Here is a 27,109-nt window from a genome sequence, read left to right on the forward strand (position 1 = left end):
CTATTGCTTACACTTACCCAGTTCAGTTGTCTTGGGTCCATGGGGAGGAGAGGACTGGAGGGGACGAGGGGAGGAGAGGACTGGAGGGGACGAGGGGACGAGAGGACTGGAGGGGACGAGGGGAGGAGAGGACTGGAGTGGACGAGGGGAGGAGAGGACTGGAGTGGACGAGGGGACGAGAGGACTGGAGGGGACGAGGGGACGAGAGGACTGGAGGGGACGAGGGGAGGAGAGGACTGGAGGGGAGGAGAGGACTGGAGGGGACGAGTGGAGGAGACGAGGGGAGGAGAGGACTGGAGGGGACGAGGACTGGAGGGGACGAGGGGAGGAGAGGACTCGAGGGAAGGAGAGGACTGGAGGAGACGAGGGGAGGAGAGGACTGAAGGGGACGAGGACTGGAGGGGAGGAGAGGACTGGAGTGGACGAGGGGAGGAGAGGACTGGAGGAGACGAGGGGAGGAGACGAGGGGAGAAGAGGACTGGAGGAGACGAGGGGAGGAGAGGGGAGGAGAGGACTGGAGGAGACGAGGGGAGGAGAGGACTGGAGGGGAGGAAAGGAGGAATAGAAATAGGAATAGAACACCAACCATGATGTGATGGTAAATGAGTTACAGAAATCTGTCAAACTAATGAAGGCTGAAGGGGAGGACTAAAGAACAAACACATTGAATTGAAATGTCCTTCTACCTTGTGGGTCCTTTAAGGGTCATGTGGACTATGAACGTCCTGCCCAGGAAGTATCAAAGGGAAGTAGACTACTGGCTTCCTAGCCACACTCCTGTTTTAACCACCTATCAGACATTTTGACAGAAGGTTATACTGTGTACTCGTTTGCTATAGACAATTGAATAAGCTTGGGTTGAGCGCATTAAGACCTAGCCTGGTCCCCAATCTGTTTGTGTTATATAGCGAATGACCATAGCTGGCAAGACAGCACATATCTGGGAACAGGCTATCAGGGGTCTATGGAGGGAATCCCTTTCATGATCTCTGCTGTTTTAACACCATGAGCTTTAAATGATGCCCCCCCCCCTCTTAGAGACTGAAATTATGCCCCCATCTTAGAGACTTAAATGATGTTCCTCTCTGTGGAGAGTGTGTCTTCCTTCTGAAATGAATCTACTTCCCAAATTTGTCATCAAACGCAGGGCACTGCACTGTGATGAGAGCTGTGGGAGTCACACACTGCAGCCCTATTAGATGACTTAGAACAGAGTTTCTTCTTCTTCTTCTCATTGATGTTTTATTATTTTGGTCTCTTCTTTACTTGATGTTTGAGCTGTTAGTGTAGCACATGGGGATGTATGAAACTCCTCAGCCTGAAGTGTCCCCACTTGCACAGTCCATTAGCTAGCTTTTCGGAGGCTCAGACTGTTAAGATGCTGGGTTCTGTGTCAGCCGAATAGTGTTGAATCAAATCAAATCAAATTTGATTTGCCACATGCGCCGAATACAACAGTTGTAGACCTTACAGTGAAATGCTTACTTACAAGCCCTTAACCAACAATGCAGTTTTAAGAAAAATAAGTGTTAAGTAAAAAATAGATGATTAAAAAATTTAAATTAAAAATAATTAAAGAGCAGCAGGAAAATAAAATAACAGTATGGAGGCTATATACTGGGGGGTACCGGTACAGAGTCAATGTGCGGGGGTACCGGCTAGTCTAGGTAATTGAGGTAATATGTACATGTGGGTAGAGTTAAAGTGACTATGCATAGATAATAAACAGAGAGTAGCAGCAGCGTAAAAGAGGTGGTGGGATGGGGGGGACAATGCAAATAGTCCGGGTAGCCATGATTAGCTGTTCAGGAGTCATATGGCCTGAGGGTAGATGCTGTTAAGAAACCTTTTGGACCTAGACTTGGCGCTCCGGTACCGCTTGCCGTGCGGTAGCAGAGAGAACAGTCTATGACTAGGATGGCTGGAGTCTTTGACAATTTGTAGGGCCTTCCTCTGACACTGCCTGGTATAGAGGTCCTGGATGGCAGGAAGCTTGGCCCCAGTGATGTACTGGGACGTACGCACTACCCTCTGTAGTGCCTTGTGGTCGGAGGACGAGTAGTTGCCATACAAGGCGGTGATGCAACCAGTCAGGATGCTCTTGATGGTGCAGCTGTATAACTTTTTGAGGATCTGAGGACCCATGCCAAATCTTTTCAGTCTCCTGAGGGGGAATAGGCTTTGTTGTGCCCTCTTCACGACTGTCTTGGTGTGTTTGGACCATGATAGTTTGTTGGTGATGTGGACACCAAGGAACTTGAAGCTCTCAACCTGTTCCACTACAGCCCTGTCGATGAGAATGGGGGCGTACTCAGTTCTCTTCTTTTTCCTGTAGTCCACAATCATCTCCTTTGTCTTGGTCACGTTGAGGGAGAGGTTGTTGTCCTTGCACCACACGGCCTGGTCTCTGACCTCCTCCCTATAGGCTGTCTCGTCGTTGTCGGTGATCAGGCCTACCACTGTTGTGTCATCGGCAAAGTTAATGATGGTGTTGGAGTCGTGCCTGGCCATGCAGTCATGGGTGAACAGGGAGTAGAGATTGCATCATCTGTGGATCTGTTGGGGCGGTATGCAAATTGGAGTGTGTCTAGGGTTTCTGGGATAATGGTGTTGATGTGAGCCATGACGAGCCTTTCAAAGCACTTCATGGCTACAAACGTCAGTGCTATGGGTCGGTAGTCATTTAGGCAGGTTATCTTAGTGTTCTTGGGCACAGGGACTATGGTGGTCTGCTTGAAACATGTTGGTATTACAGACTCAGTCAGGGACATGTTGAAAATGTCAGTGAAGACACTTGCCAGTTGGTCAGCGCATGCTCAGAGTACACGTCCTGGTAATCCGTCTGGCCCCGTGGTCTTGTGAATGTTGACCTGTTTAAAGGTCTTGCTCACATCAGCTACGGAGAGCGTGATCACACAGTCGTCCGGAACAGCTGGTGCTCTCATGCATGCTTCAGTGTTGCTTGCCTCGAAGCGAGCATAGAAGTGATTTAGCTTGTCTGGTAGGCTTGTGTCACTGGGCAGCTGTGGCTGTGCTTCCCTTTGTAGTCTGTAATAGTTTGCAAGCCCTGCCACATCCGACGACCATCGGAGCCAGTTTAATACGGTTCAATCTTAGTCCTGTATTGACTCTTTGCCTGTTTGATGGTTCGTCGGAGGGCATAGCGGGATTTCTTATAAGCGTCCGAGTTAGAGTCCCGCTCCTTGAAAGCGGCAGCTCTACCCTTTAGCTCAGTGCGGATGTTGCCTGTAATCCATGGTTTCTGGTTGGGGTACGTACAGTCACTGTGGGGACGACTTCATCGATGCACTTATTGATGAAGCCAGTGACTGATGTGGTGTACTCCTCAATGCCATCGGAAGAATCCTAGAACATATTCCAGTCTGTGCTAGCAAAACAGTCCTGTAGTTTAGCATCTGCATCATCTGACCACTTTTTTTATTAACCGAGTCACTGGTGCTTCCTGCTTTAGTTTTTGCTTATAAGCAGGAATCAGGAGGATAGAGTTATGGTCAGATTTGCCAAATGGAGGGCGAGGGAGAGATTTGTATGCGTCTCTGTGTGTGGAGTATCGGTGGTCTAGAGTTTTTTTTTCCTCTGGTTGCACATTTAACATGCTGGTAGAAATTAGGTAGAACGTATGTAAGTTTCCCTGCATTAAAGTCCCCGACCACTAGGGCCGGCCTTGAGTCAGCACAGCTGTCCTACAACACAATATTCTATAACTGGCTAGTTTTGTCTCGTCTCTCCTTATGTCCGCTGTTAGATCTTTCCCGGGGGACAAATCCCAGAACTAATATCCCTACAGGTGTAGGCTACATGTGGACATAATCCCAGAACTACTAATATCCTTACAGGTGTAGGCTACATGTGGACATAATCCCAGAACTAAATATCCTTACAGGTGTAGGCTACATGTGGACATAATCCCAGAACTACTAATATCCTTACAGGTGTAGGCTACATGTGGACATAATCCCAGAACGAAATATCCTTACAGGTTACAGGCTACATGTGGACATAATCCCAGAACTAAATATCCTTACAGGTGTAGGCTACATGTGGACATAATCCCAGGACTAAATATCCTTACAGGTGTAGGCTACATGTGGACATAATCCCAGAACTAAATATCTTTACAGGTGTAGGCTACATGTGGACATAATCCCAGAACTACTAATATCCTTACAGGTGTAGGCTACATGTGGACATAATCCCAGAACGAAATATCCTTACAGGTTACAGGCTACATGTGGACATAATCCCAGAACTAAATATCCTTACAGGTGTAGGCTACATGTGGACATAATCCCAGAACTAAATATCCTTACAGGTGTAGGCTACATGTGGACATAATCCCAGAACTAAATATCCTTACAGGTGTAGGCTACATGTGGACATAATCCCAGAACTACTAATATCCTTACAGGTGTAGGCTACATGTGGACATAATCCCAGAACTAAATATCCTTACAGGTTACAGGCTACATGTGGACATAATCCCAGAACTAAATATCCTTACAGGTGTAGGCTACATGTGGACATAATCCCAGAACTAAATATCCTTACAGGTGTAGGCTACATGAGGACATAATCCCAGAACTACTAATATCCTTACAGGTTACAGGCTACATGTGGACATAATCCCAGAACTACTAATATCCCTACAGATGTAGGCTACATGTGGACATAATCCCAGAACTAAATATCCTTACAGGTGTAGGCTACATGTGGACATAATCCCAGAACTAAATATCCTTACAGGTGTAGGCTACATGTGGACATAATCCCAGAACTAAATATCCCTACAGGTGTAGGCTACATGTGGACATAATCCCAGAACTAAATATCCTTCCAGGTGTAGGCTACATGAGGACATAATCCCAGAACTACTAATATCCATACAGGTGTAGGCTACATGTGGACATAATTCCAGAACAAAATATCCCTACAGGTGTAGGCTACATGTAGACATAATCCCAGAACTACTAATATCCTTACAGGTTACAGGCTACATGTGGACATAATCCCAGAACTAATATCCCTACAAGTGTAGGCTACATGTGGACATAATCCCAGAACGAATATCCCTACAGGTTACAGGCTACATGTGGACATAATCCCAGAACTAATATCCTTACAGGTGTAGGCTACATGTGGACATAATCCCATAACTAATATCCTTACAGGTGTAGGCTACATGTGGACATAATCCCAGAACTAAATATCCTTACAGGTGTAGGCTACATGTGGACATAATCCCAAAACGACTAATATCCTTACAGGTGTAGGCTACATGTGGACATAATCCCAGAACTATTATCCGTACAGGTGTAGGCTACATGTGGACATAATCCCAGAACTAATATCCTTACAGGTGTAGGCTACATGTGGACATAATCCCAGAACTACTAATATCCTTACAGGTGTAGGCTACATGTGGACATAATCCCAGACCTAAATATCCTTACAGGTGTAGGCTACATGTGGACATAATCCCAGATCTACTAATATCCTTACAGGTGTAGGCTACATGTGGACATAATCCCAGAACTAATATCCCTACAGGTGTAGGCTACATGTGGACATAATCCCAGAACTAATATCCTTACAGGTGTAGGCTACATGTGGACATAATCCCAGAACTAATATCCTTACAGGTGTAGGCTACATGTGGACATAATCCCAGAACTACTAATATCCTTACAGGTGTAGGCTACATGTGGACATAATCCCAGAACTAAATATCCTTACAGGTGTAGGCTACATGTGGACATAATCCCAGAACTAATATCCTTACAGGTGTAGGCTACATGTGGACATAATCCCAGAAATAAATATCCTTACAGGTTACAGGCTACATGTGGACATAATCCCAGAACTAATATCCCTACAGGTGTAGGCTACATGTGGACATAATCCCAGAACTACTAATATCCTTACAGGTTACAGGCTACATGTGGACATAATACCAGAACTAATATCCCTACAAGTGTAGGCTACATGTGGACATAATCCCAGAACGAATATCCCTACAGGTTACAGGCTACATGTGGACATAATCCCAGAACTAATATCCTTACAGGTGTAGGCTACATGTGGACATAATCCCATAACTAATATCCTTACAGGTGTAGGCTACATGTGGACATAATCCCAGAACTAAATATCCTTACAGGTGTACGCTACATGTGGACATAATCCCAAAACGACTAATATCCTTACAGGTGTAGGCTACATGTGGACATAATCCCAGAACTAATATCCGTACAGGTGTAGGCTACATGTGGACATAATCCCAGAACTAATATCCTTACAGGTGTAGGCTACATGTGGACATAATCCCAGAACTACTAATATCCTTACAGGTGTAGGCAATATGTGGACATAATCCCAGAACTACTAATATCCTTACAGGTGTAGTCTACATGTGGACATAATCCCAGACCTAAATATCCTTACAGGTGTAGGCTACATGTGGACATAATCCCAGATCTACTAATATCCTTACAGGTGTAGGCTACATGTGGACATAATCCCAGAACTAATATCCCTACAGGTGTAGGCTACATGTGGACATAATCCCAGAACTAATATCCTTACAGGTGTAGGCTACATGTGGACATAATCCCAGAACTAATATCCTTACAGGTGTAGGCTACATGTGGACATAATCCCAGAACTACTAATATCCTTACAGGTGTAGGCTACATGTGGACATAATCCCAGAACTAAATATCCTTACAGGTGTAGGCTACATGTGGACATAATCCCAGAACTAATATCCTTACAGGTGTAGGCTACATGTGGACATAATCCCAGAAATAAATATCCTTACAGGTTACAGGCTACATGTGGACATAATCCCAGAACTAATATCCCTACAGGTGTAGGCTACATGTGGACATAATCCCAGAACTAAATATCCTTACAGGTGTAGGCTACAGGTGGACATAATCCCAGAACTAATATCCCTACAGGTGTAGGCTACATGTGGACATAATCCCAGAATGAATATCCCTACAGGTTACAGGCTACATGTGGACATAATCCCAGAACTAATATCCCTACAGGTGTAGGCTACATATGGACATAATCCCAGAAAGAATATCCCTACAGGTGTAGGCTACATGTGGACATAATCCCAGAACTAAATATCCTTACAGGTGTAGGCTACATGTGGACATAATCCCAGAACAAATATCCCTACAGATGTAGGCTACATGTGGACATAATCCCAGAACTAAATATCCTTACAGGTGTAGGCTACATGTGGACATAATCCCAGAACTAAATATCCTTACAGGTGTAGGCTACATGAGGACATAATGCCAGAACTACTAATATCCTTACAGGTGTAGGCTACATGTGGACATAATCCCAGAACTAATATCCTTACAGGTGTAGGCTACATGTGGACATAATCCCAGAACTAAATATCCTTACAGGTATAGGCTACATGTGGACATAATCCCAGAACTACTAATATCCTTACAGGTGTAGGCTACATGTGGACATAATCCCAGAACTAATATCCTTACAGGTGTAGGCTACATGTGGACATAATCCCAGAACTAATATCCTTACAGGTGTAGGCTACATGTGGACATAATCCCAGAACTAAATATCCTTACAGGTGTAGGCTACATGTGGACATAATCCCAGAACGAAATATCCTTACAGGTGTAGGCTACATGTGGACATAATCCCAGAACTAATATCCTTACAGGTGTAGGCTACATGTGGACATAATCCCAGAACTAATATCCTTACAGGTGTAGGCTACATGTGGACATAATCCCAGAACTACTAATATCCTTACAGGTGTAGGCTACATGTGGACATAATCCCAGAACTAAATATCCTTACAGGTGTAGGCTACATGTGGACATAATCCCAGAACTAAATATCCTTACAGGTGTAGGCTACATGTGGACATAATCCCAGAACGAAATATCCTTACAGGTGTAGGCTACATGTGGACATAATCACAGAACTAAATATCCTTACAGGTGTAGGCTACATGTGGACATAATCCCAGAACTAAATATCCTTACAGGTGTTCCTAATAAGACAGTACATCACAAATGTTTAGTAATATCACCCTTCCAATACATGTGTCACTCATCAACTCTTCCTTGTTTTTCTACAGATGGGCAGAAGGAAATGAGTAATCTGACTGAAAGACAGGTTGATAGTGATGTCTAAATTGGGAGAGACCTTGCACTCAGCATTCAATTATACAAGAACCTGTGTAGATCAGATCCAGGCCTCTCGTCACAGATACTGGTCATGGCAGCGTAGATCAGATCCAGGCCTCTCGTCACAGATACTGGTCATGGCAGCGTAGATAAGCTCCAGGCCTCTCGTCACAGATACTGGTCATGGCAGCGTAGATCAGATCCAGGCCTCTCGTCACAGATACTGGTCATGGCAGCGTAGATCAGATCCAGGCCTCTCGTCACAGATACTGGTCATGGCAGCGTAGATCAGCTCCAGGCCTCTCGTCACAGATACTGGTCATGGCAGCGTAGTTCAGATCCAGGCCTCTCGTCACAGATACTGGTCATGGCAGCGTAGATAAGCTCCCCGGCCTCTCGTCACAGATACTGGTCATGGCAGCGTAGTTAAGCTCCAGGCCTCTCGTCACAGATACTGGTCATGGCAGCGTAGATAAGCTCCAGGCCTCTTGTCACAGATACTGGTCATGGCAGCGTAGATAAGCTCCAGGCCTCTAGTCACAGATACTGGTCATGGCAGCGTAGATAAGCTCCAGGCCTCTCGTCACAGATACTGGTCATGGCAGCGTAGATAAGCTCCAGGCCTCTCGTCACAGATACTGGTCATGGCAGCGTAGATAAGCTCCAGGCCTCTCGTCACAGATACTGGTCATGGCAGCGTAGATAAGCTCCAGGCCTCTCGTCACAGATACTGGTCATGGCAGCGTAGATACGCTCCAGGCCTCTCGTCACAGATACTGGTCATGGCAGCGTAGATAAGCTCCAGGCCTCTAGTCACAGATACTGGTCATGGCAGCGTAGATAAGCTCCAGGCCTCTCGTCACAGATACTGGTCATGGCAGCGTAGATAAGCTCCAGGCCTCTCGTCACAGATACTGGTCATGGCAGCGTAGATACGCTCCAGGCCTCTCGTCACAGATACTGGTCATGGCAGCGTAGATAAGCTCCAGGCCTCTAGTCACAGATACTGGTCATGGCAGCGTAGATAAGCTCCAGGCCTCTCGTCACAGATACTGGTCATGGCAGCGTAGATAAGCTCCAGGCCTCTCGTCACAGATACTGGTCATGGCAGCGTAGATAAGCTCCAGGCCTCTCGTCACAGATACTGGTCATGGCAGCGTAGATAAGCTCCAGGCCTCTAGTCACAGATACTGGTCAGCAAGGAGCCTGTCTTCGGCTCCTATTTCTGACCCAGCTCCTATATCACAGAGGGAGAGAGAGAAAGACTGTCATTATACAGTCATGGAAGCCAACAGTAAATAGAGAGAGAGAGAGAGAGAGAGAGTGTCATGGAAGCCAACAGTAAATAGAGAGAAAGAGAGAGAGAGAGAGAGAGTCATGGAAGCCAACAGTAAATAGAGAGAAAGAGAGAGAGAGTGTCATGGAAGCCAATAGTAAATAGAGAGAAAGAGAGAGAGAGAGAGTGTCATGGAAGCCAATAGTAAATAGAGAGAACGAGAGAGAGAGAGAGAGTGTCATGGAAGCCAATAGTAAATAGAGAGAAAGAGAGAGAGAGAGAGAGTCATGGAAGCCAATAGTAAATAGAGAGAACGAGAGAGAGAGAGAGAGTGTCATGGAAGCCAATAGTAAATACACGGTTGAACATAGCCAATCAGAGATTATGATTCACAGCTAATTTACAAGGGGCACGTATCAGAATGGCACTGACTGGTGGACATTACTCACTCGGGCCCAGGAGTAGTCCATTGGCACAGTGGAAGGTGGCACCTCCTTACAACATACAACACACACATACACACAGCACTGATTACATTATCAATGGTGGCTGGGTGAATTCCAGGACAGGAAGTATGTTGACCATTGATGAGATCAAATGTGACCAACCTGATTGAAGTGTCCTCCATTACTTTGAAACGGGGACTGGTGTCTGGCCACTGCCTCTGCCTTCTGGAACAGCTCCTGGTATGGTTCCCAATATGGTTCTTGGGGGGTTCCCAAGACGCTGCTGAACAACACATCCACCAGGTTATGTACGTAGCCTGTGAATGAATTAAAATATAACTACTCAATAAACGTATACCTTTTCTAGTTTGGAAGTAATGTATATGCTAAGAGAGGGACTGTGTTCTCCAGAATAGATTCAGGCCGGCGACGCTGACACCGTTACTATGCAACCTGTGTACGTTACTAAGTGCTCGCTGAGACGTTATTGTATTTGCTGCCAGAGCCATAGCTATATTTGTAGTAGACAAGTACCATCCTTTATTTTTGCTCTAGAAAATACACTATAAACTTTTATGAGAACAGGCCATGTTGTTTTGGGTTAGCAGAGCCCCCGAATGCTAGCTGGCAACCTAACTTGCAAATCCGTGTTAGTTGTCATATCTTTGGTTTGAGAAGTGACAGTGGTTTGACAGGTAAAAGTAGTGACTGTGTCGGATGTAATCCATTCTTGGCCATCTGGCAATATTGTTGAAATGCTTAGAAAGTTTACACCAACTTTATGGAAGCCCATTTTCACTCCTATTTCCCGAGCGAAATGTGCGTGAGTTGCACCCATATGCTTGACAACAGATGTCCACATGGCAGCTGGAGGCGTACCACAACGTGTTGTCTCTGGACAATTGAACATCATTGGTAAGAGTGGGCACGTAAGTAATCCATGTAGTGGGAATGTATAGCCAACCCTCCAGTAAGTTTGGGACGAACTCACTCACAAAACTACATTTTGGAACGAGACTGACCCCATGACCAAAATGATACAATTATACTATTTACACTTTGTAGTACATTTGCCACTAGAATTAATGTTTCTGACTCATATCGATTGGCACATAGGCCCTTTAAAAGCATAGAAGTTTGGTTCTTCTTCTTCTTCTTCTTTGGGATTGGGTCGCGGATCGCATCCGATTTTTAGGTGCATACACCTCCACCTACTGCAATGGTGTATGCAGACGTGTACAGTAAATTCTTGATACAGTAATACAAAATTGCGCTGCCAACTATTAGCCCTCTCTGACAAACGCACCACCCCCCATTCCACTATTTAACCCTGTCTAGTCCTACTCCAGACCAACGGTCGGTTTAAGAGGACAGAACACTACCGCTCAAGGAGAAGTTGGTTCTAAGGGGGGGCAATTGACCTTTTAAAGAGATTCTCCGGTACTTTTGTATAGCTTTAGCCAGTAGTTCTGAAAGTAGTGCATATGAGCCAAAAGTGTGCCCCGAAAATTGCATACTACATCACATATGTGCAGATTTGTGCACAACGTCATTGCTCTCTCTCTCTCTGTGCATGGTCTCTTTCTAGCTGTCACTCAAATGGCTGAAGCTCATTGGTTAGAGCTGGAATTGCTAGGAGGCTGGCCCACATAGGGGGGATATTTAGTGAATAGGGTACAGCACAGCTTCCAGAAAAACAGTTTGTGTTTATTTGTATTTATTATGGATCCCCATTAGTTCCTGCCAAGGCATCAGCTACTCTTCCTGATTTTTCACCTAGTCGGCTCAGGGATTAGAACCAGCGACCTTTCAGTTACTGGCACAACGCTCTTAACCACTAAGCTACCTGCTTAATCAGTCTTGTAAAGAGTACAGCTTTACCGCTAGTTACTGTTAGAGGAATGAGCAATGTCCTCAACCATGACTGATTATAGCTCTACCTGCAGTTACTGCTAGAGGAATGCAAAATGAAGGCACTTATACATTAAAAAAAACATTACAATACATTCATAACAGATTTCACAACACACTAAGTGTGTGCCCTCAGACCTCTACTCTACTACCACATATCTATAACTCAAAATCCATGTGTACGTGTGTGTATAGTGCGTATGTTATAATGTGTGTGTTTGTGTGTGTGTGTGTATGCATGTGTCTATGTTTGTGTTGCTTCACTGTCCCCGCTGTTCCATAAGGTGTATTTTTATCTGTTTTTTAAATATGATTCTACTGCTTGCATCGTTACCTGATGTGGAATAGAGTTCCATGTAGTCATGGCTCTATGTAGTACTGTGCGCCTCCCATAGTCTGTTCTGGACTTGGGGACTGTGAAGAGACCTCTGGTGGCATGTCTTGTGGGGTATGCATGGGTGTCTGAGCTGTGTGCTAGTCGTTTAAACAGACAGCTCGGTGCTTTCAACATGTCAATACCTCTCACAAATACAAGTAGTGATGAAGTCAATCGCTCCTCCACTTTGAGCCAGGAGAGATTGACATGCATATTATTAATGTTAGCTCTCTGTGTACATCCAAGGGCCAGCCGTGCTGCCGTGTTCTGAGCCAGTTGCAATTTTCCCAAGTCCCTCTTTGTGGCACCAGACCACACGACTGAACAGTAGTCCATGTGCAACAAAACTAGGGCCTGTAGGACCTGCCTTGTTGATAGTGCTGTTAAGAAGGTAGAGCAGCACTTTATTATGGACAGACTTCTCCCCATCTTAGCTACTGTTGTATCAATATGTTTTGACCATGACAGTTTACAATCCAGGGTTACTCCAAGCAGTTTAGGCTCCTCAACTTGCTCAATTTCCACATTATTTATTACAAGATTTAGTTGAGGCTTAGGGTTTAGTGAATGATTTGTCCCAAATGCAATGCGTTTTAGTTTTTGAAATGTAAGTCTAACAAAACAGTTGCTTTCAAACTAGGGATTTCGTGGCTAATTGAGGTAAGACAGTAATTCTGGTCATAGATAATGCATGTATGAACTACACATTGACACATCCAGCCCAATGCGGGAGGTTGAAAAAATACTTATTAGTTGACAAAGTTCCGGAGCATGTCTTCAAATGGACCATGTGCCTCTGTTTTTAGAGGATTGTGGGTAACACTTTTTTTTCCTTCTTTATGATACTTATACACAATGTTGTATGGATGTTTGAAGAAAGAAAAGTATAGTTCTATAATAGTGTTAAGCAGTTTGTTGTGCTATGAGGTGTAATTGATCGTGATGAACGGATATTAAAACCGTCAAGCAAGTTGACGTTCAATAATGTGACAAGCCATTCCCACCATCAACAAGGTCATGTTCACCACTCTTAATGAGGCTAATGCAGCATTAAAAAAAATATTTTAATCTTTTTTTAGTCATTTAGCAGACACTCTTATCCAGAGCAACTAGGGTTAAGTGCCTTGCTCAAGGGCACATCGACTGATTTTTCACCTGGTCGGCTCGGGGATTAGAACCAGCAACCTTTTGGTTAGTGGCACAACGCTCTTAACCACTAAGCTACCTGCTTAATCAGTCTTGTATGGAGTACAGCTTTACCGCTAGTTACTGTTAGAGGAATGAGCACTGTGTTCAACCATGACTGGTTACAGCTCTACCTCCATGTTACTGTTAGAGGAATGAGCGCTGTGTTCAACAATGACTGATTACAGCTCTACCTCCATGTTACTGCTCAACAACGCCTGCTAAAGTGGGTTCAAATGACAAATCGTCAAAAACAATGTTAAACATTAAGACACGACCACTGAACATTACTAATCAGAACTACTTACTACTTACACTTGAAAAAAACAACAAAGAATGTTAATAATTTAAGTAGAAGAGGCCCTACATTTTTATGTTCACTACAACAAATATTAATGTTCAAGTATCTTCAATTGTCATAGTTCAGAATACATAACGCAATTTAGTGTCAAAAAGACAAAATAAGTTTACGTATTCACAACTTTAAAAGAGAACCAGGCCAGGCAAGGTGGTGATGTTTCTGTGAGACTGCAGCTTACAGCAGGCCAGGTGGTGATAAGAGCAACATGGCTTTGACCTCTCTGTGCAGCCAGGCATGGCCATGTTCAGCCAGCTCTGTTTGTCTAACTAGCTATGAGAGGTGGAGGAAGGAAGAGGCAAAGGAAGGAAGGAAGGAAGTAAGGAAGGTAGGAAGGAAGGGATGGAGGGGAGGAGGAGGAGGAGGTGGAGGGGAGGAGGAGATGGAGGAGGAGGAGGAGGAGATGGAGGGGAGATGGAGGGGAGGAGGAGATGGAGGGGAGAGGAGGAGATGGAGGGGAGGAGGAGGTGGAGGGGAGAGGAGGAGATGATGGAGGGTAGGAGGAGGAGATGGAGGAGATGGAGGGGAGGAGGAGGAGGTGGAGGGGAGGAGGAGATGGAGGGGAGATGGAGATGGAGGAGGAGGGGAGGAGGAGGTGCCTGGGGGGGGATCATCATCATAACACATCTGTCTGTAGATGTCAGGCTAAGTGGTGAGTGGTATCACACAGGTCACAGTGCCATCCGTTTTGTCTCCAAAGCCCCATACACTACCCACCACTGTGACCTGTACGCTCTTGTTGGCTGGTCCTCACTACATGTTCGTCGTCAAACCCACTGGCTCCAGGCCATCTATAAATCACTGCTAGGCAAATCCCCGCCTTATCTTAGCTCATTGGTCACCATAGCAGCACCCACCCGTAGTCTGCGCTCCTGCAGGTATATCTCACTGGTCATTCCCAAAGCCAACACCTCCTTTGTCTGCCATTCCTTCCAGTTCTCTGCTGCCAATGACTGGAACGAATTGCAAAAATCTCTGAAGCTGGAGACTCTTATCTCCCTCACTAACTTTAAGCATCAGTTGTCAGAGCACCTTACCGATCACTGCACCTGTACACAGCCCATCTGAAATTAGCCCACCCAACTACCTCATCCCTATATTGTTATTTATTTTGCTCTTTTGCACCCCAGTATCTCTATTTGCACATAATCTCTTGCACATCTAGCATTCCAGTGTTAATACTATTGTAATTATTTTGCACTATAGCCTATTTATTGCCTTACCTCCATAACTTGCTACATTTGCACACACTGTATATATATTTTCTGTTGTATTTTTGACTTTATGTTTTTTTTACCCCATATGTAACTCTGTGTTGTTTTTATCGCACTGCTTTGCTTTATCTTGGCCAGGTCGCAGTTGTAAATGAGAACTTGTTCTCAACTGGTTTACCTGGTTAAATAAAGGTGAAATAAAATAAAAATAAATAAAAAACACATGGTCCTACATGGCAGGTGCACTGACCTGCAGGTTTGAATCAGAGAGGAGAAAATGGACAAGCGCTTTGTCCCAAATGTCACCCTATCCCCTATGTAGTGCACTATTTTTTAACAGGGCTCTGGTCAAAGGTAGTGCACTAGATAGGGAATATGGTGCCATTTGGGACACACACAGGACACGCTGGTAGATATAGAGATATAAATTGTGTGTAGAGAATGGAAATGAGTAGTTAGGAGGAGTAAATGGTTTGTACTTACAGTTCATGCAGTGCATTATGGGCCTGATGTGTTGTGAATGTATGGCTTCTCAGAGAGTATGGGAGGAGAATGAAACGTATGCTGCCTCGCTCAGCCCTCACTAATGCATAAACATCCAATCAATAATGCTATGTCTCTCTCTCTCTTTCTCTCTCTCTCTCTCTCTCTCTCTCTCTCTCTCTCTCTCTCTCTCTCTCTCTCTCTCTCTCTCTCTCTCTCTCTCTCTCTCTCTCTCTCTCTCTCTCTCTCTCTCTCTCTCTCTCTCTCTTCTCTCAGAAAACAACTGAAATAAGATTATTTTGTGTTATTAGTGTTTTCTGTATCTAAAGGATTTGTATAGTTGTGTTCAAACTCAGACTCTCTCTCTCGCTCTCTCTCTTTCTCTCAGGTGGATCGTTTTGGATGGGTAACATCACTCCCTGATCCTCCCTGTCCCGGCCCACCTATTTAACCCCTAACCCCTGATCCTCCCTGTCCCGGCCCACCTATTTAACCCCTAACCCTTGACCCCATCCCTTAATACCCTATTCACCATGACATCATCTACATCCTGGCCTCAGCTGCTGGCCTTCAAACTGGCCCCTCCACCACATGACCCGGGGAGCCCTGAGAGGGTGGTCAGCTGTGACGAGGCCATAGAGCGTCGCTACGAGATCGTTCCCTCTGTGGTCTGCTCCATGTGCTGCCTCTTCGGCATCATATACTGCTTCTTTGGTAAGATGATAATCCTGTTATAGATTTACAACAGAGCTATCGCACTGGGCAAAAACCGGTTGAATCAACATTGTTTCCACGTCATTTCTCCAAAAAAAAAAAAAACATGATATGTGATGACGTTGAATCAACATAGAAAACTGTTTGGATTTGAAAAAACTCATCAACATAAGGGAATTTTGTATTTTTTTTCCACCTCACTTTTGAACCTATATCCAATGACATGGTGACATTTTTTGTTGATTTCACGTTGAATTCAGGTTAGTTGACAACTCAACCAAATATAAATCAAAAACTGTACGTTGAACTGACGTCTGTGCCCAGTGGGAAGTTAACACAACCTGCTTCTTTGGTAAGACCATAGAGATATGTAATGTAGAATGTAATGTAGAATGTAATGTGTATTGTCCATTTTCCATCAGAATTACATTGAGTTCATCTTAACTCATCATCAGCAGCAACCAACCAATCCACAACAACATGTTGACCTTGTCCATTCTTATTCACATGAATAACCATAACCGCATAAGTTTTAATGTGGATAAAAACACTGTCACATCGTCTCAAATCTGAGCGAGCAATCTCAGTTAATTGCTGTTGGTTTATAACTAACATAACAGCTGTCGTCTCACCATGGTTGTCACTTCCCAATCTGTTCCATGATCGAGACAAACCAAGAGAAGGGAAAATACTATATGTTAGAGTTTGTTAGTCCTCTTTGTTAGAGCAAGAAAAATACAATGATTTTATCCTCCTTCACTTAATGCACAAGATAAATAACCTGGTTTACTCAGAGGAGATGAAGAGGACGTTGTTTCATAGGGCCTCAGTTGTAGTCTTGCTAGATTTCAGACAGATAGTTGTCATAGGACCTCAGCTGTAGTCTTGCAGGATTTCAGACAGATAGTTGTCATAGGGCCTCAGCTCAAATGAGCAAAGAGAAACGAGAGTCCATCATTACTTTAAGACATGAAGGTCAGTCAAACCTAAACATTTCAGGAACTTTGAAAGTTTCTTCAAGTGCAGTCGCAAAAACCATCAAGCGCTATGATGAAACTTGGTCTCACCGCCACAGGAATGGAAGACCCAGCGTTACCTCTGCTGCAGAGGATAAGTTCATTAGAGTTAACTGAACCTTAGATTGCAGCCCAAATAAATGCTTCACAGAGTTCAAGTAACAGACACATTTCAACATCAACTGTTCAGAGGAGACTGCGTGAATCAGGCTTTCATGGTTGAATTGCTGCAAAGAAACCACTACTAAAGGACACCAATAATAAGAAGAGACCTGCTTGGGCCAAGAAACACGAGCAATGGACATTAGACCGGTGGAAATCTGTCCTTTAGTCTGGAGTCCAAATTGGAGATTTTTGGTTCCAACCGCCATCTTTGTGAGACGCAGAATAGGTGAACGGATGATCTCCGCATATGTGGTTCCCACCGTGAAGCATGGAGGAGGAGGTGTTATGGTGTGGGGGTGCTTTGCTGGTGACACTGTCAGTGATTTATTTAGAATTCATGGCACATTTAACCAGCATGGCTACCACAGCATTCTGCAGCGATACGCCATCCCATCTGTTTTGCGCTTAGTGGGACTATCATTTGTTTTTCAACAGGACAATGACCCAAAGCACACCTCCAGGCTGTGGAAGGGCTATTTGACCAAGAAGGATAGTGATGGAGTGCTGCATCAAATGAACTGGCCTCCACAATCACCCGTCCTCAACCCAATTGAGATGGTTTGGGATGAGTTGGACCGCAGAGTGAAGGAAAAGCAGCCAACAAGTGCTCAGCATATGTGGGAACTCCTTCAAGACTGTCGGAAAAGCATTCCTCATGAAGCTGGTTGAGAGAATGCCAAGAGTGTGCAAGCTGTTATCAAGGCAAAGGGTGGCTACTTTGAAGAATCTCAAATATACATTATTATTTACACTTTTTTGGTTACTACATGATTCAACATGTGTTATTTCATAGTTCTGATGTCTTCACTATTATTCTACAATGTAGAAAATAGTAAAAATAAAGAAAAAACCTTGAATGAGTAGGTGTATCCAAACTTTTGACTGGTACTGTATATATATTATTTTTTAAGTTTAGCTCACATAATATCATTTAAACGTATACATTAATGTGTCTGTAATAGAATAAACATGTTAAAAACACATGTAGACATTAGTATCTGCATTTCTATAGCTTCCAAAATCTTTTTTTACAACGGTGGGGGAGGCGGTGGCTCCAAAACAGCACCACCTGCCAGTCATCTAGTGTATATATTAATCATTGGTTGAGATCCCGACTGAGTTCCTAAAAAATGTGGTGGAAGTTGATCCGAGGTCCTTCAGAAGGCATGCGGGCCACGAGTTGCCATCCCAGCCCTAACCTGTCTCTCTCTCGCTCCTCTCAGGTTACCGGGTGATGTTCCTGACAGGCCTGATGTTTGGTTATCATCTTCATGCTGTCTGTCTGCCCTGCAGGCTCATACCTGTCTTTCTGTCTCCTCTCTGTCCTTCAGGCTCTAACCTGTCTTTCTGTCTCCTCTCTGTCCTTCAGGCTCTAACCTGTCTGTCTGTCCTTCTAACCTGTCTCCTGTCGGTCTGTCCTGCAGACTCTAACCTGTCTGTCTCCTGCCTGTCTGTCTGTCCTTCAGGCTCTAAGCCGTCTCCTGTCTGTCCTTCGGGTATAACCTGTCTCCTGTCTGTCTGACTTTCAGGCTCTAACCTGTCTGTCTTTTCTGTCTCTCTCCTAAGTCTCTGTCTGTCTGTATTGCAGGCTCTAACCTGTCTGTCTTTCTCCTGTCTATCCTTCAGGCTCTAACCGGTATATCTGTCTCCTGTCTGTCCTTCAGGCTCTTACCTGTCTGTCTGTCTCTCCATCAGGCTCTAACCTGTCTGTCTGTCCTTCAGACTCTAACCTGTCTCATCTCTGTCTGTCTATCCTCCAGGCTCTTATCTGTCTCTCTCCTCCCCTCAGGCTTTAACCTGTCTCTCTCTCTCCTCTCCTCAGGCTTTAACCTGTCTCTCTCCTCCCCTCAGGCTTTAACCTGTCTCTCTCCTCCCCTCAGGCTTTAACCTGTCTCTCTCTCTCCTCCCCTCAGGCTTTAACCTGTCTCTCTCTCCTCTCCTCAGGCTTTAACCTGTCTCTCTCCTCTCATTCTCTCAGGCTTTAACCTGTCTCTCTCTCTCTCCTCTCCTTCTCTCAGGCTTTAACCTGTCTCTCTCTCTCTCCTCTCCTCCTCTCAGGCTTTAACCTGTCTCTCTCTCTCCTCCCCTCAGGCTTTAACCTGTCTCTCTCTCCTCTCCTCAGGCTTTAACCTGTCTCTCTCCTCTCCTTCTCTCAGGCTTTAACCTGTCTCTCTCTCTCTCCTCTCCTTCTCTCAGGCTTTAACCTGTCTCTCTCTCTCTCTTCTCCTTCTCTCAGGCTTTAACCTGTCTCTCTCTCTCCTCTCCTCCTCTCAGGCTTTAACCTGTCTCTCTCCTCTCCTCCCCTCAGGCTTTAACCTGTCTCTCTCTCTCCTCCTCTCAGGCTTTAACCTGTCTCTCTCCTCCTCTCAGGCTTTAACCTGTCTCTCTCTCCTCTCCTCCCCTCAGGCTTTAACCTGTCTCTCTCCTCCTCTCAGGCTTTAACCTGTCTCTCTCCTCTCCTTCTCTCAGGCTTTAACCTGTCTCTCTCCTCTCCTCCCCTCAGGCTTTAACCTGTCTCTCTCTCTCCTCCCCTCAGGCTTTAACCTGTCTCTCTCTCTCCTCCCCTCAGGCTTTAACCTGTCTCTCTCTCTCTCCTCCCCTCAGGCTTTAACCTGTCTCTCTCCTCCTCTCAGGCTTTAACCTGTCTCTCTCTCTCCTCCTCTCAGGCTTTAACCTGTCTCTCTCTCTCCTCCCCTCAGGCTTTAACCTGTCTCTCTCTCTCCTCCCCTCAGGCTTTAACCTGTCTCTCTCCTCCTCCCCTCAGGCTTTAACCTGTCTCTCTCTCTCCTCCCCTCAGGCTTTAAACTGTCTCTCTCCTCTCCTCAGGCTTTAACCTGTCTCTCTCCTCCCCTCAGGCTTTAACCTGTCTCTCTCTCTCCTCCCCTCAGGCTTTAAACTGTCTCTCTCCTCTCCTCAGGCTTTAACCTGTCTCTCTCCTCCCCTCAGGCTTTAACCTGTCTCTCTCCTCCTCTCAGGCTTTAACCTGTCTCTCTCTCTCCTGCCCTCAGGCTTTAACCTGTCTCTCTCTCTCCTCCTCTCAGGCTTTAACCTGTCTCTCTCTCTCCTTCTCTCAGGCTTTAACCTGTCTCTCTCCTCCTCTCAGGCTTTAACCTGTCTCTCTCTCTCCTCTCCTCAGGCTTTAACCTGTCTCTCTCCTCCTCTCAGGCTTTAACCTGTCTCTCTCTCTCCTTCTCTCAGGCTTTAACCTGTCTCTCTCTCTCCTGCCCTCAGGCTTTAACCTGTCTCTCTCTCTCCTCCTCTCAGGCTTTAACCTGTCTCTCTCTCTCCTTCTCTCAGGCTTTAACCTCTCTCTCTCTCTCCTGCCCTCAGGCTTTAACCTGTCTCTCTCTCTCCTCTCCTCAGGCTTTAACCTGTCTCTCTCCTCCCCTCAGGCTTTAACCTGTCTCTCTCTCTCCTCCTCTCAGGCTTTAACCTGTCTCTCTCCTCCTCTCAGGCTTTAACCTGTCTCTCTCTCTCCTCCCCTCAGGCTTTAACCTGTCTCTCTCTCTCCTCCTCTCAGGCTTTAACCTGTCTCTCTCCTTCTCTCAGGCTTTAACCTGTCTCTCTCTCTCCTGCCCTCAGGCTTTAACCTGTCTCTCTCCTCTCCTCAGGCTTTAACCTGTCTCTCTCCTCCTCTCAGGCTTTAACCTGTCTCTCTCTCTCCTCTCCTCAGGCTTTAAACTGTCTCTCTCCTCTCCTGCCCTCAGGCTTTAACCTGTCTCTCTCTCTCCTCCTCTCAGGCTTTAACCTGTCTCTCTCCTCTCCTCAGGCTTTAACCTGTCTCTCTCCTCCTCTCAGGCTTTAACCTGTCTCTCTCTCTCCTCTCCTCAGGCTTTAAACTGTCTCTCTCCTCTCCTCAGGCTTTAACCTGTCTCTCTCCTCTCCTCAGGCTTTAACCTGTCTCTCTCCTCCTCTCAGGCTTTAACCTGTCTCTCTCTCTCTCCTCCTCTCAGGCTTTAACCTGTCTCTCTCTCTCCTGCCCTCAGGCTTTAACCTGTCTCTCTCCTCTCCTCCCCTCAGGCTTTAACCTGTCTCTCTCTCTCCTCCCCTCAGGCTTTAACCTGTCTCTCTCTCTCCTCCCCTCAGGCTTTAACCTGTCTCTCTCTCTCCTCCCCTCAGGCTTTAACCTGTCTCTCTCCTCCTCTCAGGCTTTAAACTGTCTCTCTCCTCCCCTCAGGCTTTAACCTGTCTCTCTCCTCTCCTCAGGCTTTAACCTGTCTCTCTCCTCCTCTCAGGCTTTAAACTGTCTCTCTCCTCCCCTCAGGCTTTAACCTGTCTCTCTCCTCTCCTCAGGCTTTAACCTGTCTCTCTCCTCCTCTCAGGCTTTAAACTGTCTCTCTCCTCCTCTCAGGCTTTAACCTGTCTCTCTCTCTCCTGCCCTCAGGCTTTAACCTGTCTCTCTCTCTCCTGCCCTCAGGCTTTAACCTGTCTCTCTCTCCTCTCCTCCCCTCAGGCTTTAACCTGTCTCTCTCTCTCCTCCCCTCAGGCTTTAACCTGTCTCTCTCTCTCCTCCTCTCAGGCTTTAACCTGTCTCTCTCCTCCTCTCAGGCTTTAACCTGTCTCTCTCTCTCCTCCCCTCAGGCTTTAACCTGTCTCTCTCTCTCCTCCCCTCAGGCTTTAACCTGTCTCTCTCTCTCCTCCCCTCAGGCTTTAACCTGTCTCTCTCTCTCCTCCCCTCAGGCTTTAAACTGTCTCTCTCCTCTCCTCAGGCTTTAACCTGTCTCTCTCCTTCTCTCAGGCTTTAACCTGTCTCTCTCCTCCTCTCAGGCTTTAACCTGTCTCTCTCTCTCCTCCCCTCAGGCTTTAACCTGTCTCTCTCTCTCCTCCCCTCAGGCTTTAACCTGTCTCTCTCTCTCCTCCCCTCAGGCTTTAACCTGTCTCTCTCTCTCCTCCCCTCAGGCTTTAACCTGTCTCTCTCTCTCTCCTTCTCTCAGGCTTTAACCTGTCTCTCTCCTCCCCTCAGGCTTTAACCTGTCTCTCTCTCTCCTTCTCTCAGGCTTTAACCTGTCTCTCTCCTCCCCTCAGGCTTTAACCTGTCTCTCTCTCTCCTTCTCTCAGGCTTTAACCTGTCTCTCTCCTCCCCTCAGGCTTTAACCTGTCTCTCTCCTCCCCTCAGGCTTTAACCTGTCTCTCTCCTCCCCTCAGGCTTTAACCTGTCTCTCTCCTCTCCTCCTCTCAGGCTTTAACCTGTCTCTCTCCTCTCCTCAGGCTTTAACCTGTCTCTCTCTCTCCTTCTCTCAGGCTTTAACCTGTCTCTCTCCTCCCCTCAGGCTTTAACCTGTCTCTCTCTCTCCTTCTCTCAGGCTTTAACCTGTCTCTCTCCTCCCCTCAGGCTTTAAACTGTCTCTCTCCTCTCCTCCTCTCAGGCTTTAAACTGTCTCTCTCCTCTCCTCAGGCTTTAACCTGTCTCTCTCTCTCCTCCTCTCAGGCTTTAACCTGTCTCTCTCCTCTCCTCCCCTCAGGCTTTAACCTGTCTCTCTCTCTCCTCTCCTCTCCTCAGGCTTTAACCTGTCTCTCTCCTCTCCTCCTCTCAGGCTACCGTTGCTTCAAGGCGGTGATGTTCCTAACAGGCCTGATGTTTGGCTCCGTCGTCATCTTTCTGCTGTGTTATAAGGAGCGTGTCTTGGACACCCAGCTGAGTGTGGAGGCCTCGGTGGGCATCGGCCTGGGCATCGGTACCCTCTGTGGCCTGGTCACCATGCTGGTACGCTCGGTGGGACTATACATGGTGGGGCTGCTGCTGGGACTACTGCTGGGCATCGCCTCACTGGTAAATAAGGGAATACTGTCTTTATCTGTGTGTGTGTGTGTGTGTGTGTGTGTGTGTGTGTGTGTGTGGGGGGGTTTATTTGTATTTATTAGGGATCCCCATTTTTCCACCCCTCTTCCTGTGGTCCAAACATATTAAAGCACTTAAATGACATATAAAACAAAATATAAAACAGTACATCATATGACATTATTACACCACTACCTATCTACAATACAAAATGTGTAATACCACCATACAGCAATATCACAATGTATGCATGTGTCTATACCCTTGTGTGTCTCTTCACAGTCCCTGTTGTGCCATAAGGTGTATTTTTACCTGTTTTTTTAAATCTGATTCAGTTACCTGATGTGGAATAGAGTTCCATGTAGTCAGTAGTCATGTAGTACTGTGGGCCTCCCATAGTCCGTTCTTGACCTGGGGACTGTGAAGAGACCTCTGGTGACAGGTCTTGTGGGGTATGCATGGGTGTCCGAGCTGTATGCTAGTAGTTTAAACAGACAGCTCGGTACATTCAGCTCGTCAACACCTCTTACAAAAACAAGCAGTGATGAAGTCAATCTCTCTTCCACTCTAAGCCAGGAGAGACTGACATGCATGTCATTAATGTTAGCGCTCTGTGTACTTTTAAGGGCCAGCCGTGCTACCCTGTTCTGAGCCAACTGCAATTTTCCCCAAGTCCCTCTTTGTGGCACCTGACCACACTACTGAACAGTAGTCTAGGTGAGACAAAACTAGGGCCTGTAGGACCTGCCTTGTTGATAGTATTGTTGCTAGCATGTCATGCCTAAGTTTGTTAATCTTGCCAATGAAAAAAAGTATTAAAGTAGTTGGCAATATCAGTTGGTTTTTGTGATGAATGAGCCATCTGATTCAATGAATGATGGAGCTGAGTTTGCCTTTTTTCCCAAGATTTCATTTTAAGGTGCTCCAAAGCTTTTTACTATCATTCTTTATGTCATTTATCCTTGTTTCATAGTGTTGTTTCTACTTCTTTTTATTCAGTTTAGTCTGTGGTTAGCTAGGTGCTTATGGAAATGATCCAGCTAACAACAGACTGTAGTTACAGTGGGGGAAAAAAGTATTTAGTCAGCCACCAATTGTGCAAGTTCTCCCACTTAAAAAGATGAGAGAGGCCTGTAATTTTCATCATAGGTACACGTCAACTACGACAGACAAATTGGAGAGAAAAAAAATCCAGAAAATCACATTGCAGGATTTTTAATGAATTTATTTGCGAATTATGGTGGAAAATAAGTATTTGGTCACCTACAAACAAGCAAGATTTCTGGCTCTCACAGACCTGTAACTTCTTCTTTAAGAGGCTCCTCTGTCCTCCACTCGTTACCTGTATTAATGGCACCTGTTTGAACTTGTTATCAGTATAAAAGACACCTGTCCACAACCTCAAACAGTCACACTCCAAACTCCACCTATGGCCAAGACCAAAGAGCTGTCAAAGGACACCAGAAACAAACTTGTAGACCTGCACCAGGCTGGGAAGACTGAATCTGCAATAGATAAGCAGCTTGGTTTGAAGAAATCAACTGTGGGAGCAATTATTAGGAAATGGAAGACATACAAGACCACTGATAATCTCCCTCGATCTGGGGCTCCACGCAAGATCTCACCCCGTGGGGTCAAAATGATCACAAGAACGGTGAACAAAAATCCCAGAATTATTAGGAAATGGAAGTATAAAAGACACCAGACTGTAGTTACATGTACAACACACGTTACCTTCCTTATAAGGTTAGCATAATGACTGTTGTGACCTTTTTATTGACAAGTCTTTAGTGAGGTAGCCAGCTACTTTTTCACGTGGTGACATGCTAGCTAGCATTAGCCTACCAGGGAAGATATATATAGCAAGCTCACAAAGGACTTGTGGGCTCAATGTTTTCCCTCTACAAAACACAGCCGGACTTATTTGCCATTCCTTTTGCCTCGTCCCTCTCAACCATACCATTTTTCAATTCCTCATCAGTCCACGGGGATTTAACGTTTTTTTTACAGTCATTTTCTTAATGGGAGCATGATTATTAGTAACTGGAATAAGCAATTTCATAAATGTGTCAAGTGCAGTGTCTGGTTGCTCCTCATTACACACCACGGACCAACATATATTCTTTACATCAACAACCTAGGAATCACTACAAAACGTATTGTATGACCTCTTATACACAATATTAGGCCCAGCCTTTGGAACTTTGGTTTTCCTAGATATGGCTACTATATTGTGATCACAACATCCAATGGATTTGGATACTGCTTTCAAACAAATCTCTGCAGCGTTAGTAAAGATATGATCAATACATGTTGATGATTTAATTCCTATACTGTTTGTAACTACCCTGGTAGGTTAATTGATAACCTGAACCAGGTTGCAGGAACTGGTTACAGTTTGAATCTTTCTCTTTAATGGGCAGCCTGATGAAAGCCAGTCAATATTTAAATCACCCAGAAAGTATACCTCTCTATTCATATCACATATATTATCAAGCATTTCACACAGGTTATCCAGATACTAACTGTTAACACTTGGTGGTCTATAGCAGCTTCCCACCAGAATGGCCTTTAGGTGAGGCAGGTGAACCTTTAGCCATATTGCTTCAACAGTATTTAACATGAGATCCTCTCTAATCTTCACAGGAATGTGGTTCCGTATATAAACAGCAACACCTCCACCATTGGCATTTCTATCTTTTCTGTAAATGTTATAACCTTGAATTGCTACCACTGTATCATCAAATGTATTATCTAAGTGAGTTTCAGAGATAGTCAGAATATGAATGTCATCTGTTACTAGCACATTTTTGATTTCATGAACCTTGTTTCTTAAGCTAAATATGTTAACGTGGGCTATTTTGAGCACTTTTCTTCTGGGATGCTTACTTGTTTTTATTGCTTTACTGAGAAGCTTAGCAGCAGTAGATGTGCTCATGTTCTTTATGTTAGTGCAGGGTGAGCTGCACACAATGGACTTCCTCCTCGGGCACACTGGCTCAGTGCTAACAGTATAAATCTGGTTCTTAGGCACATGATTACTGCACACAATAGCTGTAGGATCAGCAGAGGCATTCAGGACAGTTAGAGGGACATACATTAGGTTACTTACATTGTGTCTACCGACGCCCCTGATTGTAATGTACATTTGCTGAAGCATTTTGACAACTCTTCGTCACAGTGGTAGGGATTAGCTGAGCTGGGCTTGGGTCATTGCTAAGTCATTGTCTCAACGCAGCCTTATAATGCTGTGAAAGGATCCAGGAACCCAAATGATTTGGGTGGATCCCATCCTTCTTATAAAACTTGTTTTGTTTCCAAAAGGTATCGAAATTGTCAACAAAAGTTACACCCATTGAGCTGCAATAATCACGTAGCCAATTGTGAAGAGCAAGAATCCTGCTAAAGCGTTCAAATCCACGATTCAGAGAGGGCACAGGGACAGATATGATGGGTTATTTGTTAGTGTCTAGCAGAAAGTCAATCAGCTCTTTTAAAATCGAGTTTCAACTATTCAGAGCTGCCCTTCATAATGTCATTAAAACCCACATGGACTACGATGGAATCGATTTCCATGTCCTGACGTAGTACATTCGGTTGCAGCTTAGTAATGTAATTTACTCGAGCTCTGGGATAGGACATTGTTTTTGCACCAGGAACGGTCACATTTCTTACCATGGAGCTGCCCAAAATCACGACTGGCGGGAAGGACGAGGCGGAGATGCATCCAACAAGCGTGAACGCCGTCCAGCCACCGGCGTAGAAAAGGTAAACATTCCACTCTGCGTTTTCCCCAGTTTCTTACTTAGGCTGGCGACCTGCGTGATCAAGGAAGCCACCTCAAGCCTATAATCCTCGGCAAGTAAACAATTGGCGCATTGGAACTCTGAGTGATCCGGTTTGTCCTGAAACAAAGCGTAATAGATACAGCTCCTACAGCGCTGGAACCGTTCATTTAGTTCTCCAGACAAAGAGGGCTCCATTG

The 27,109-nt window shown here is 45.3% G+C and overlaps 1 protein-coding gene across 1 annotated transcript in view; it reads left to right on the forward strand.

Annotated features, from left to right (window-relative positions):
* The window catches only part of LOC121555041 (transmembrane protein 198-B), a 71,195-nt gene that overhangs the window by 19,149 nt on the left and 24,937 nt on the right, over positions 1-27,109 (forward strand). The window contains exons 2-3 of the mRNA XM_041868815.2: positions 15,839-16,164; positions 22,880-23,115. Coding sequence (XP_041724749.2) covers positions 15,984-16,164; positions 22,880-23,115 — 417 coding nt within the window. The 5' untranslated portion in view covers positions 15,839-15,983. The remainder of the gene's footprint in view (positions 1-15,838; positions 16,165-22,879; positions 23,116-27,109) is intronic.

The sequence above is a fragment of the Coregonus clupeaformis genome, chromosome 40 (genome assembly GCF_020615455.1).
Source record: "Coregonus clupeaformis isolate EN_2021a chromosome 40, ASM2061545v1, whole genome shotgun sequence".
NCBI classification, from domain to species: Eukaryota; Metazoa; Chordata; class Actinopteri; order Salmoniformes; family Salmonidae; genus Coregonus; species Coregonus clupeaformis.